Below are 14849 nucleotides of genomic sequence, written 5' to 3'. Positions count from 1 at the left end.
TGTGTAGAGTTCGAGTTTATGGTCCTGGTATCGAACCTTCCGGACCGTCAGTGGGAGCTAAAACCAATTTCACAGTCGAAACGTTTTCTGCTGGCAAAGGAACGGTTAACGTCTCCGTTGAAAATCCCAAAGGAAAACCCGAACCGGTAAATGAAGTGATCAACACTATGAAATACTAACGAGCACGATGAATTCTTATGCATTTTAACTGCAAATGGTTATTTTTTTTCTTCTTTTTCTGTTTCAGGTCGATCTTGTTTTCAACAACGATCGAAGTCAAACATACACAGCTTCTTACAAGCCGATCATCGAAGGACCGCACAAGGTGCATGTAAACTTTTCCGGCGTACCGACTCCGAAATCTCCGTACCACGTCAACGTGGACGCATCGGCTGGCGATCCGAACAAAGTCAAGGTGTTTGGACCCGGTATACAGCCCGAAGGCGTGTTCGTCAACAAGCCAACCTATTTTGAAATCCACACAAAAGGTAAATTCACGTATGAATAAAGTTGCATGTACAGGATGTAAACTGCACTGCAGAGGAAACGTCGTATATTAACGTGATCATGTTTTTAGACGCCGGTAAAGGAGTTCCGGAGGTGATCATTCTCGACCCGGCTGGTCGGGAGAACACGATACCGGTAAAACTCAGAAAAGAACCCAACGGAGTGTACATCTGCGACTATACCCCGATCGTACAGGGAGTGCATTCTGTTAATGTTTTCTTCGCAAACCAGCCAGTTCCCCTCAGCCCGTTCGCTGTCGGTATTGCAAACGGTAACGGAATACGACAGTTTTCATTATTGTTAATAATATGTAGTGTTAACTGAAACTGATTTAATAATATATGCGATTTGCCCACGCGGGGGTGGGTCTATATGTCTGTACAGCATCTGATGCCAAACGCGTAAAAGCATTCGGTCGAGGACTGCAACCACATGGAGTTAGAGTTCAGGACGAGGCAAAGTTCAAAATATTTACAGAAGGAGCGGGCGAAGGAGTTCCTGATGTGAACATTATCGGACCGGGTAAAATTATAATATTATACATATTGTATTTTATTTTGTATTTGTTTGACTATATTAGAACTCATTGGCGTTCGCGGGGGGTATACAGTCATATATAATGTCATATATATGCAGATCTGCACACCCCAAACACAGTGCGTTGTTTCTGTTTCATACCCAATAATAAATAAATAGCGTGACATATTTGATCTTTAAATTTATTTTGTTCGAGATTATACTCATATGATTTTGTTAAATTTAAAAATTGTTAAATCAAAAAATAATTGTTTTAATTACACCGTAGTTATTATATTTTTATTTATTTTTGAAACACAATTATATATCAATGTAATACCTAACTATTTAATGTATTAATGAATACTATGATTTAAGAGAAATTAAATAGCTTGATGTTTTTAACTACAGAGCAAAAAATTGTTATACTTATAAATCGATGCATGATTTCAAATCGTCAACTGAACGCAGAATTTTGTTATGATAAATCAGTGCTTCCCAACTTTTTCGACTCACGGCGCCCTTTTTGATTTTATGAATTTATGAATTTATCAGATAAATTATAATTATTTATAAAATTTATTTTGTTTTCTTATTTAAATATATGACTTATATATGTTTTTGTTTATTTACATTATTTAAATATATTACTCAAACCATTTCAAGTATTATAGATTAATTTTTTTTTTAAATTTTAATTATGAAGACAGTTATAATATTAAAGAAATGGCTCTTCAGTTACTTTCTTTTAAGGAAAAGCTTAAATTTTTAAAATAAACTATGCTGTTCTTGAATTATGTATTGGTTTATAATATTTTTTACCCTTATATTTATTATTTAAACCACCATCAACTTTTGATTTTCAAATGACAACCTATATTTAAAATGTCATAATTTAGTAAGGCTTTTTTTCTTATGAATTATCATGTTTAAATTTTCATTTTCTGTTTATCTATTGACGAGATATAATTCCTCAAAGATGAGTTGTATTTTAAAATAAACAGTTATTTAGGCATTTTTGTATATATTTTTACTATAATTTTGAAAGATAAAAATAATTTTCAACGGAAAAATGACGGGGGAAGTGGTAGTCTTTTGAATATCCTGAAAAATAGGTCTTTGCACGCCTATGTTAAGATTGGATAGTGTTGTTCCGACACGCGTTCTATATTATATTTCTATTTGATACAGGAGGAGTGAAGGAACCTGTCAAGATGATAAAACTCGATGCAAACACGTATGAAGTGACCTATTATCCAAGGAAAGTGGGTCGTCACGTGGTCATGATAACGTTCGCCGGACAAGAAATCCCAAAAGCTCCGTTCGAAGTTCACGTCGCTCCGTTCAAGGAGACCCTGATTCGTGCTTACGGTCCCGGTCTCACCGGGGGAGTGGTTTCACATCCTGCTATGTTTACAGTCGAGACGAACGGAGAAACCGGTTCGCTGGGTGCGTGAAACAAGCCTTCCAGAACTCATAAATTATTGCGTGATTACGCAGTATTATATTAAATTTCTTACGATGTCGGTCTCTCTTTTCCTGCAGGATTCAGCATCGAAGGTCCGTCGAAAGCCAAAATCGACTGCCAAGATAATGGAGACGGTTCGGCCGACGTCCGGTACTATCCCATGGCGCCCGGAGAATATGCCGTGCACATTCTGTGTAATAACGAAGACATACCAAAGTCACCTTACATGGCCAATGTCGTACCCAGTACAGATTTCTATCCCGACAAGGTAAACACATTACGCTGATCCGGAAATGTATAATACATTCTTGTATGTATGTATTATACGTTCTTCTTTTCCGGAAAAATCGTAGCATACGTCAGTTCGTCATCATTTAAATAAGGTTTTATGTAGAAAGTTACTGATCGAACCATATACGAGCGAGTTCAACCCTCCTATGAAGAGGTTGAGGTTGAATTCTCCAAATTCCTAATCGATATTGTTCAACTTACGTGGATTGACGATATGTCATTTTTATCCAACTTCCCGTCGCAAAACACTTAACCGTTATTTTCTCTTCCAACTAGTTTGGCTACGTTGACCTACGCACCATTCGCCGATTTCCCGCCTGAAGCGCACAATCAATAAAAACTATAAATAAATATTAACGTTTTATTTTCTCACCGTTTCCTGTTTACTAAATTGAATTGTTCTCCTTGTTATCAAGAAGGAGTGTTCTTTAATAATACATTCTACGTACTTATTGTTGGGCACCGTTCGTTTTCCTATACGTTTATATAACACATACAATGTTGTTAATGTTATTACCACGTTTTATATTATTACGAACCATTTACATCGCGTAGGTGAATTGTTACGGCAACGGACTCCAACCGAATGGAATTATACAAGGAAAACCGGCCGAATTCGTTGCAGACACAAGAAAAGCTGGAAACGCTCCGCTTGACGTAAAAGTAATTACAGCCCCCCTAATATCGAACTCGAGACGCATTGATTATCGATATATACTCGTACTACGGTTACAATATTTATAAATATATTTCTCGTAGATAATTACAATTAACAAAATAGTATCTTTAATTACAAGATTTGATTTTTCACCAATAAAACGTATTTAAAATCGATACAAAATGTGTTAATAATACAATTGTAACTGTAGTACAATTAATCAAGTAATTAATCAAGTAATCAAGTACAACTGAAACCGGCTTTATTTTATTGCACTCACAGGTTTTCGACTCGAACGGTAACACCATAGAACCGGTGCTGAAAGACAACAAGGATGGTACGTTCGCTTGCAAATATGTTCCGAAAATGGCCGGCAAACACACGTTACAGGTAAACGGAAAGGGTGGTCCGAACGATCGCAATAACAGACAATATGTTCGTGGCGTACAGTGTACGAAAACGTAATGGTGCAATGTGTCTCATGTAGGTCAATTACGGAGGAGTCGCGGTACCCAACAGTCCGTTCCGCGTATTCGTGTCTCAGCCGTTGGACGCCAGCAAAGTGCAGATATTCGGGCCCGGAATCGAGCCCGGCGTCAAGTCTAACAAGCCTAATCATTTCACCATCGATTGCTCCGAGGCCGGAATCGGTAACACTTGTAATATTTATATTCGCTCGATTGTTTACATTTTTATACAAACCATATTCCGATCGTCGACCGTATAACGTACTACTTAACGTACGTTTTTCTGAACAGTTTCGGGTGTACAGTGTGTTCTTAAATTATCGTTTTTTTTCTGTTCAATGTTGACCAGTGTTGTTGATGATCGAGGAAAAGTACAATATTAAAACAGGGTGTAATAAAACCGATTAAACATTGGAACTTTAGAATCTTGAGTCTTTTTCCCATATCCGACAAACCGTGGGATCCCATCGAAACATCTGTATAATGGTAAAATAACAAACTATGTATTCGTATCTTGGGGGTTAGCCGTTTGTGCTAAAAAAAAAATATATTCGTTTTGGGTATAGTCCATTTGCACCAAATTTACCTACGTAAATATTTTACATTAACGACTTGGTTAATTTATATATTTTAAAGACATCGTATCTGTAACGTATATAAAGTTATTTTAATAAGTCTATTGATTTTATAGCCTTGTATATAATTGCGTAGAAAAATGCAAAACAAGTTTTATACCAATTTTTATTATGTAGGTACTCCGTTATCAGATATAGGTATCGTTGTTCGTCAAAAGCACGATCGCAGTATGACATTTGTTTCGCTACACTAAACAAAATATACTCGTCTAGTTAAATAGTTACGTTATATTAATAATTTTCTCTAATTTATTAATTTGTATCATTTGAATTATAAATTATAAGAATAGAGTTCAAGACAAGCATAAGAGGAAAAAAATAAGTTTTAGAAAATAAGTATATGTATATATTGGCGTATACATTTTTTAAACATTTTGACCAGTGGCGTTGTTCATATGAAATATGCTCAGCAAAAATATTAATTCAAAATGAAAAAAATATTTTAGAAAAAAATATATTACTATATTATAATTATACCAGTTAAATTTGACGCAAATAGACTGTACCCTAATCGAATTAATTTTTTTGATGCAAATGGCATACTATGAGTCAGTAATTAAAATAATTCGAAATATATGTCGTCTATGATTTTTGTAAAGAAAAAACTTAATTTTATGTCAATATTTCTCTAATTTCCTTCAGAGTCATTGTTATATCGAATTACATTTGTATACGTTTTATATTTCCGTTAAAAACGATTTTTTTTTTTTATGACAAGTGCACATGAAAATTATACTTCATCTTTTTTATTTGTATTTCTTTGGACCATAATATTATTCACTGTTAATCACCGTTAAATATGGTTATTACCATGAATAATTAATAACTGTTGAAATCTTATGGGACAGTAATAAATTCTAAATAATAATGAAAAAAATTAAAAATTAAACATTTATTATGAAAATAGTTATTATAAACAACATGCATATTTTTATATTCAAAATGTCTAAACTACATCATGTTTTAAAAAATTTTTATAAATTAAATAATAAATTGGGACTAGATTATAATATTTAATTCAAATTATGACTAACCAAAATATATAGTTAAATATTAAACTTGGTTATAGTTTTTAAATATAAATAACAAACCATGTTAGATAGGCTTTTACGTATAGAAAAAAAATGAGTTTTCAATTTGAGTACCTACAACATTTAAAAACAAAAATACTATTATTATTTAAGATGATAAATACAACAACTTTACGAGTTACCATATTTTTTAATTTTTATAAATTTACCATAAAATGTTAACAACAATTAATTTTCAATGTGAATTAATTAAATTAATTAACGCTTAAACAATTGTTTTTAATACAGATTATCGAAAATTGCTTGTAAGACATAATTAAAAATATTTTAATGTTAATAAAATCTCAATTTTCTTGAAAAACTCCTGTATAAAATCCTTTTAAATATTGTTTTGCATTGTCTTTTGAAAGAATATTTATTCTTCCGTTTTTTTTTTAAAAAGAAAGACTTTCAAAATATATTATACAGCTGAATAAAATAGAATATTTAAAAGCTTATGGATATCTTTCAACCCTCGTATGCTTATATGTCAAAAATGTCAACTCGCGTTCTTGTCTGATTCTTCAAACTTTTATTATTCAAAAAAACATATAATTTGGAATTATAATATTATTAAATTTTCGAACTTGATTTAATACTTTAATATTGTTTATTTGTTTTTTCCGATGAAACTTTACTATAATAATATGAATACAAATATTTACATAGAATAAACATTTTTCGTGGAAAAATTCTAAAATATTATTTCATCTAGTCATCTCACTATTTTCTTATCAATTCGATTTGTCATTTTTAATTTTATATAAGTTTTCCTCGAGGCATATGTTTGTTTATTTAAAAATATATATATTTTACGAAATGTATTCTATGTGAGTACGGACCAAGCTTGAAAGTAAATATTTATTTGTTAGGTTATAAGGAAAATTCAAATGTAATAATTCATATTTTATTATTTGAATATTGTACTTTTAGAATTCATATATCAATAGCTATAGCTAAACTCATAATTGAGTAATTTTTATTCTTAGGATATAATCTAGAAACTTTATAATATTACTTATAAAAAAATCAAATTTATTCAAAAACGCATTAACTAGTTACACGAATTTTTATTATTTAAATAATATATATCTTACGTCCATCAAAAATTATAAAAAAAAAAAAAATAAAAAAATTGTATTCAATTACATAATTATATATGCTTCTTGTTGTAAGGATATCGCTAAGAATCTATAAACATTATTATATTTTCAAAAATGTCAATAAAAATAAAATTGCATATGCTACAGTTAATTTATCAAAAATTATAAAAGAAGTAAAATGCTTACAAAATATTTTTGATGTAAAGTTTTTATTATTGGGATGTCGTAAAGAATCTGGTTTATGGGATTATTGCTTTCTACCACAAAATTAAAATTTTTTTATATTACAATTAGGTTTAAAAATTATTTCAAAAAAATTTCATAAACAAAAAAAAAAAAAATTAGCACTAAGAAATTTAACCAAATGGTGTAATTCTAGAAAGAAAATGAGAGAAGAATAGAAATTGCATTGTATTTAATTGAAGATTTCTTGATGATTATATAAAATAAGTTGAATGTTGAAACTAAAAATTATGATAATTTTTATTATATTTAAACATTGGAGTTAGCATTATATTATAGAGAGTTGTGAAACCAAATACTATTTGTGATTTGAGTTATTTTATCAAAACTGGTACCGTTAAATATCAGAATATTATGTAGGTACTTATAGTAGTCATGGAAAAGTAAAATGTTTAAAAATAATATGACGACTCATTTGAAATAAAACATTTTGATCAACGCATAACTCACTGTATGTACATCAAGGTCAGCTACCCACGAACACCAGCCCATTTTAAAATCGTCCCGCTAAAAAATCTATTTTTAGAAATAATTTATGACCTGCAGCTCATTATTACGTATTATTATTTATTGTAGTGTTATAAGGAAACACTTCCGTGACAACTAAAGTCGTTAGTTGAAATACATTTCATGTTTGTTTAACTTTTCTTAAATTAAAGATTTATTGCAATAATGTATTTTTATAAATTACTTTCAGGAGACATTTAAAGTTTTACCTAAACATCAATACTATTTGTTAAAAATGTTGAAAAGTTAATTGTCATAAAAATAAGACGATAATATTCTATCAATATTGAAATCAACCATAACTATTATTTAATACGTTTTAAGTAAAGCCATTAAATTCATAAGAAAAATAAATTATTAGGTACTACTTTAATATTGAAAGTATAGGTGCCTTACACCAAGGGTCGGCAACCCGCAGCCTGCGAAGCAATTTTTTATGGCCAGCACAAAGGTGGTTAATTTTTGTGTTTTATTTTTGTTCAATAAAATTTTTCATACAATTTTCAATACTATTCAATTCTTTTTTCTTTATAAATAAAATCTAATCTAATCGTTAATAGTTGATGTTTATTCTATATAGTTATATAGTCAGTTTAATCTATAAAATTGTTATTATTATCTAATCGGAGTCGAGGATAATGATGGCTGCACTACTCAGTCATAGGATAAATTAAATATACTTAAAAAATTAAAATTTGAAATATAATTAATCTATGTATTTAATAAATATATATCTAATATATTTAATCTATGATCATAGTTACTTTGCGTTTGTAGCAATTAGTATTACACCGTGATTACGCCCGTACGTGTGACTGCGTTTGTAATAGTTTCATTTTACAAGTAAATCCAAATATTATGGTGACTAAAAAAAGAAAAATTTGAAATGAACATTTTTGTATTTTAATTTCTATTACCCTACGTACTACTTTAACCGTACTTTAAAATGTAAACCCTTTGAAAAAAAAATTAAAGTTTGCCCTTTTTAATATAATTGGACATCGAAATCTTCGTAACTGTTATCATATTTGTGAGAAATCGATACATTTTTATCAAAGCATTATTACTATTTTATAAGAAAACCTATGTATTATAACCATAGTGAATTACTATTTATCATTAGAACGTGATATTATTATAATTTTCAAGAGGGCTCTTCGACAGACACGTGCTGTGCAGTACATTTATCGGAATTATTTCAACCGATCGATTTCTACACGTCATTTTTTCTAATTTTCTCACACTGTTCGAGCAAATAATGTTTTCACCGTTTGAATATTGTTTTACGGTCCGGAACACCAACGTGTGCTTTATTGAAAGCAAATCAATGTTGTATACGTGTTACACGTCTATAACCCATTGGTATGATTTAGGCGAGTTGAACGTGAACCTTGTCAATGAGAAAGGAGTGAACGTGCCACTGCAAGTCAACGACAACGAAGATGGTTCATTCCTCATAGACTACGTGCCGACCGTCCCGGGCGTGCACAATTTGAATTGTACCTACGGAGGCGTTAAGGTGCCCCAGAGCCCGATCAAGATTAATGTACAGTCACCGGTGGACCTGACCAAAGTCAAAGTTGACGGTCTCGAAACGCGTAAGTTTATCCGGCAGAAATGCCAATATGATCACTATTGCTACTGTATTGTTTACACTATTACGAGAGTCATGTTCGTGTCCGGCAAGGTTATAATAGTACTATGGAAATCGGCGTGGACGAATTTAAAAACTTCACGCGTATAATCGTATTTACATCTTTAATAGTTATAGGCTATATATTTTAGCAGGGTCTGGTATGTTTGTCAGACACTCGAATGTCCGACATCTCAATTGGCTGACACCGTTTGCCGACTTAATTTTCCCGACACTATATCTTACATATTTTTACTGTGCATAGTACTAATATAAAAAGAGCGAATTTTTAGATTCTTAAAGCTTAAAATATGATGCTAATGTGTTCTAAAAAAACCCTAATACAATCTCTAAATATTCCTTAAACTTATAAATATTCGATAATATGATTTTTCTTTCTTAAATAGTTTAATAAAAATAATAAATTACTATTATGGGTCATTCCTTTGGTAACAGGTAAATTATTTAAATATAAAAATTTAAAACAGTTCATACGTAGGAGTATAAATATAATAAAATTATGTATAAAAAAACAAAATAGTTAAATAAAAATAGTGAACAACTTGTATGCACCATTACTTGGTAAAAGATAAATTATTTAAATGGAAAAAATAGATAATAGATCCATATATAGGTATATAAATATAACAATCAAATTTTTTTTTCCTAAAAAAATTATAACTCGAGAAATTAATAAAATATGCTTTTTTATGAACAATAATTGAATAGGTGTATTCAAAAATATGAAAAAAAACCTAAAGATCCGCTCTCTACTAATATACAATATTTTATTATTATTATTTATTAATGCATAGTATTAATATACAATAATTGAAATAAAAAATAAAAACTAGATGAATATTTTATACAATCATCGAAGAAACTAAAAAATAGCAAATTAAAATGGAACGGAGAGTTGAAGATATAATTCGTGGAAGGGCACATAATCGCAGAGAATACGCTGAACGAAAAAAAAAGTATTAGTACAATTATAAATGATAGGGAAAATCATTCAAATTTATTATTCCTAAGGGGAAATCGCTCATAACATTAAATTATAAGTAGTGTTATATTTTAATTCATTCTTTTTTTATTATTATTAATTGTTGAGACAAATTTTATTATCACCTAAAATATTAATTTTTAATACAACTTAAATAGTAAATAATATAATATTTTATTGAATAATATTTGACATAAATATAACTATTATATCTCAGGCAAATGTACTGTCGGATAAATTATGTCGGACAATTGAATATCGGGAAAGTTTACTGATCCCCTTTTATCATAGTGCTTTATATGCGAATGTTCTGGAAAAACATATTGACTCTAATAGTAATTGTCAACTACAAAAATTTTCAATTAAGTGAGAAAATGGGCAAAATGAAAATAAAATAAAAAATAAATTCTTATAAATGTTGAAAGATTTGTTTTGTATTTAAACGTGAAGTTCGAAAAGGGCCAGGAATATGCACGTAGTGGTTTTTTGATCGTTTCCCGGTAAACGAAAACACTTAACTAACGCTACGACAACCCAACAGAATCAAGTCACGGGCGAGCATGACTTAACAGTGTTTTAACGCGGTGCAAACACATTTTCCTACGTGTCATAAGGCGGGATCTTTCGTCGGCCTTTTTTTCATTACCTAATATAATCTACGTGTGAACACAAACATTGATCGAAAACCGTATTAACATCAAAACGGATTTGCCTCTGTTTCTCGTTTCCAAATATTCAAACGACTAGGATTTACACCGGGAACGTATCCAACCCAACCGTCCAATAGTTTACGAAAACCCGGTTAAATACATGGCAAATGTCAAGGACGTATTTAGGACTGAGGGGGGTGCATTGATCGTATTTTATGGTATTTCACCAAATTGCAAACTTACTTGCAGCATAATTTGAATAAACGTTGTATACAACATGCAGATTTTACTGTCTTAATATAATCATTTTCATTAATATAGTAATTTATATTAGTACGTGGTATTTATTAATGTAATACGGGGGGAGGACAGAGCCCTCCACTTACCATAAGTCTATTAAATTTTAAAACACCCCCATTAAATTAATCCTGGATACGCCACTAGCAGTAGTAGTAGACGTTTAAACAATATTCGGGGGGGGGGGGGGACAACCATCCCGTTTGCATTTCGTCCTAGCTACCGTGCGTGTGCATGCCCGGTTGCTCTCGACAACCGCGACAATCCCGTAGGCCGGTGCCGGTCGCGGTTAACGATATTCCGCTGATTTCGCGAAAAGTAACGATTGTCGCCGACGGCCGATTCGGAATTCTCGTATCGGCGATCGCACGGAACCGTAACCGGTACCGGGCACCTCATCCGCCTTTACCGACTCGCGACATCGTTGACCCGCTCCACCCGTCTGCACATCTGACACGCAGCCTAAGAGAATGTATTTGTGGTACCGTTACACCGCAGTGGCGCCGGTCAACAGCCTGCAGCAGTTTCGGGTGATGACGCGGGACGCCGGACGTGCGGAGTTCGCGGTGGTCATCACCGGGCCGTCGGGTGGCTCGGTGGCCGCGCAAGTGGTGCCCGTGGCCGATGGCTACGTGGTGAACTTCACGCCCACCGAGCTGGGCGAGTACCGGCTAAGCGTGACGCTGGGCGGCCAGACGGTGAACCGGCCCGGCGGCGGCCCGTTCCGGATGACGTGCACGCAGGCCAGCGACCCGAGTAAGGTGACGGTGCGCGGGCCCGGCCTATCCGGCGGCTCAGTCAACCGGCCGGCCGAGTTCACGATCGACACGAAGAAGGCGGGCCAGGGCGGCCTGGGCGTGACCGTCGAGGGCCCGTGCGAGGCGGCCATTAACTGCCGCGACAACGGTGACGGCACATGTTCGGTCGCGTACATGCCCAAGGAGGCCGGCGACTACGTCATCAACATCACGTTCAACGACCGTCCGATCCCCGGTTCGCCGTTCAATGCACTCATCGGGATCGCCGACGGTGCCAGATCGTCCAACGTCAAGGCGTCCGGCAACGGTCTACAGGCCAACGGTACTCAACGCGGACACCGCCTCCTCCGCCAACTGACAAGCTGTTGCGCGTGTGTTTTCGTTTCGGTTTTTCGTGTGTGTTTTTGTGCCGTGTGCGTTTTTCTCCTCTCCACTAATTATTTACTTCTCCGCTCCGCCTGGGAGTTCGCTCGTTTCGATTTCGTCTACTAACAGATCGCAATCGAGACGTCCCGCAGCGGTGGGGGCGACCGCGTGCACGGGATCGTCGAATGTTGTGACGATGGACGTCAGCGAGAAACGTTTTCGTCGTCGGACGAAAGTGCCGTGATGAGTGATCTAACCGTCGTCGCCTGCGCTTATGGATCAGTTCACACGTATATATATATATATATATATATATATATATATATATATATATATATATGAACAGCGTACATAGTATTGAGCCTTACGATTAACGTAAAACGCGAAACTCATCAGATGAGTTCGGTGGACAGTATACGTCAACGCGTGCGGTCAGACGATACGATTCGTTCGTCCGTCATCGGCCCATCTTGCGACCGCGCCCAAACGTTGTGCAACGCTGAACCGATGGAGGAGGTTCAGATCAGTAGCGCAATCAGGAATTTTTCATGGGGGGGGGGGGTCTGACAAAATAAACTAATATACAAATAATAAAAAATTGTAATATATAGAATATATCTAGAATATGATATTAATATACTATTATACGTACCAAGGGGGAGTCCAGACCCGGAGTCCACCCCCCTGGTTGCGCCACTGGTTCAGATCGATGGTCTCATGAATTTTCACGTTGACCGGTCGACACGAGCGCGAACCACCGAAAATCGCGTCTTCAACAGTGTTAGCGGTCGTGGGGTCAGTCCACGAAGACCGTGGACGACATGTTGACAACAAACCGTTCCGCTCGCGGAACGTCCGGTTCGGGACACGTAATTTGTCACTTCCGTACAGCTATCGTCATCGGTCGTATTTTTACTAGCGTTACGCATTGAACTATTGAAAATTAAGTAGTTCGGACGGACGGACGTCTCATCCATTAATTTTAATATTTTTAACGCCTGCATGCAGTATTTATTGGTGTTACACGTTTTCGAAGCTCAGCGATTTAATCATTGATACCGTTGTGGGTACACCCTTATGAATAGATGATACTGTTCAGTAGCTAGCCGACAGCGATGTGATTGCATAGAGTACACCGTATAGTATATTACTATGCACGAAACTTGTTATTACAAATTGTATTTGTTCTATTTTTAGAAAGAACCTTCGAACGGGTCAAAACAAATCTATTCGATATAATTTTTTTCTCGTAGCACGTTATACCACTCTTTGTATAAAATATGTTCGCTTTGCGAAGCGTCTTAAGCATACCGCTGTCAACTGGCTTTGCGTTTTGCATTAAACCCCGTAGTACTTAACCGTCTTACGTTATATCGCTGTAATTACCTAACCATTAATTTATAATCGTTTATATTACCGTTACCGGGACACCAGCACTAATAACGATTTCTCTTTTTTTTTTACCCTCCATCCAGGTGTTTTCTTAAACTCGCCGACCGACTTCGTCGTGGATTCGCGAGCCGTTGCCAAGTACGGCCAAGGGGTGATCACGTGCACAGTGACCAATCCGACTGGTAGCCGAACAGAGACCTTTATAACGCCTCAAAGCGATGGCACGTTCAAAATAAGCTATACCCCATTCGAAGAAGGTAACAATAATATAGTATAATATCATCGCGATTGACAGCGATAGCGTACGACCGTTCGAAAAATTTCAACATTTTTAACATTGTTTTCGTACATGACGCTATCGTTTTCACTATCGTTTTCAAACGATGAATAATCGATTTGCCGCGGGTATACCGCTAATCTGTTCTCCGATCGATGCTATACGTACTAGTATGTTATGCGATAGTAAATATCTGTATTTTTTCAGGACCGCACACTATTGATATTTACTACGACGGCGTATCGATTGTCGGCTCACCGTTCTCCGTAAACGTCAAACGAGGAACAGACGCGAGCAAGTGCAGAGCATTCGGTCCGGGTTTGAACAAAGGCATTATCAACAAGCTAAACGTGTTCACCGTGGAAACGAAAGGTAACGTGAGACACGCATGCACACTAATGTATCATCTAAGTGAAACGGTAGTTCGCTGGGTGGTGTATCGTAATGATCCGGTGCGAAATCACTTTGAGATTATTGAATACATTTTTTAAAAACAAATAATTATTTCATAATTTCAGGTGCCGGAACCGGGAGCTTAGGTTTAGCTATCGAAGGACCGTCGGAGGCGAAGATGACGTGCAAAGACAACCGCGACGGTTCGTGTTCCGTCGAGTACACGCCTACGGAATCCGGCGAGTACGACGTGAGCATTCAATTTGCAGAAAAACATATTCCCGGATCACCATTTAAGGTACACTGTGGTTCGGGTGACAATTTTATTTACACATTTGCCAGCTTACTGCCTGGTTGATATATAATCAATTATTATTAGTTTATTGAAAATTATATTTACTCGTCAAACGATTATTAATCGGAATACGTATACAGGTGGTAGTCGATCGCCCAGCTACTGCGGACAATATCAAAGTGAGCGGCCCTGGTATCAACCCAAAGTATTGCAGAGCCAACACACCAATAACGTTTAAAGTGGACGCTACCCAGTCTGCCAAAGGCAATTTAGACGTCAAAATGTCGACCGACAGAGGTAATAGAAGTGTACGATTGATG

The 14849-nt window shown here is 34.9% G+C and overlaps 1 protein-coding gene across 2 annotated transcripts in view; it reads left to right on the top strand.

Moving 5' to 3' along the window:
* Positions 1–14849, top strand: part of LOC112685278 (filamin-A) — a 117111-nt gene that overhangs the window by 59781 nt on the left and 42481 nt on the right. Inside the window, exons 7-21 of one of the 2 annotated variants that reach the window (XM_025557113.1) lie at positions 8–146; positions 248–488; positions 578–778; positions 892–1029; positions 2215–2472; positions 2569–2759; positions 3338–3445; positions 3723–3830; positions 3928–4090; positions 8839–9063; positions 11547–12128; positions 13648–13821; positions 14049–14213; positions 14360–14532; positions 14670–14826. In XM_025557113.1, coding sequence (XP_025412898.1) covers positions 8–146; positions 248–488; positions 578–778; positions 892–1029; positions 2215–2472; positions 2569–2759; positions 3338–3445; positions 3723–3830; positions 3928–4090; positions 8839–9063; positions 11547–12128; positions 13648–13821; positions 14049–14213; positions 14360–14532; positions 14670–14826 — 3023 coding nt within the window. The remainder of the gene's footprint in view (positions 1–7; positions 147–247; positions 489–577; positions 779–891; positions 1030–2214; positions 2473–2568; positions 2760–3337; positions 3446–3722; positions 3831–3927; positions 4091–8838; positions 9064–11546; positions 12129–13647; positions 13822–14048; positions 14214–14359; positions 14533–14669; positions 14827–14849) is intronic. The other variant, XM_025557114.1, reaches the window with a different exon arrangement.

Source organism: Sipha flava, unplaced genomic scaffold, assembly GCF_003268045.1.
Source record: "Sipha flava isolate LNK unplaced genomic scaffold, YSA_version1 272_pilon_pilon, whole genome shotgun sequence".
In the NCBI taxonomy this organism is placed as follows: Eukaryota; Metazoa; Arthropoda; class Insecta; order Hemiptera; family Aphididae; genus Sipha; species Sipha flava.
Note: the sequence above shows the minus strand (reverse complement) of the source record. Positions and strands in the feature narration are given on the sequence as shown.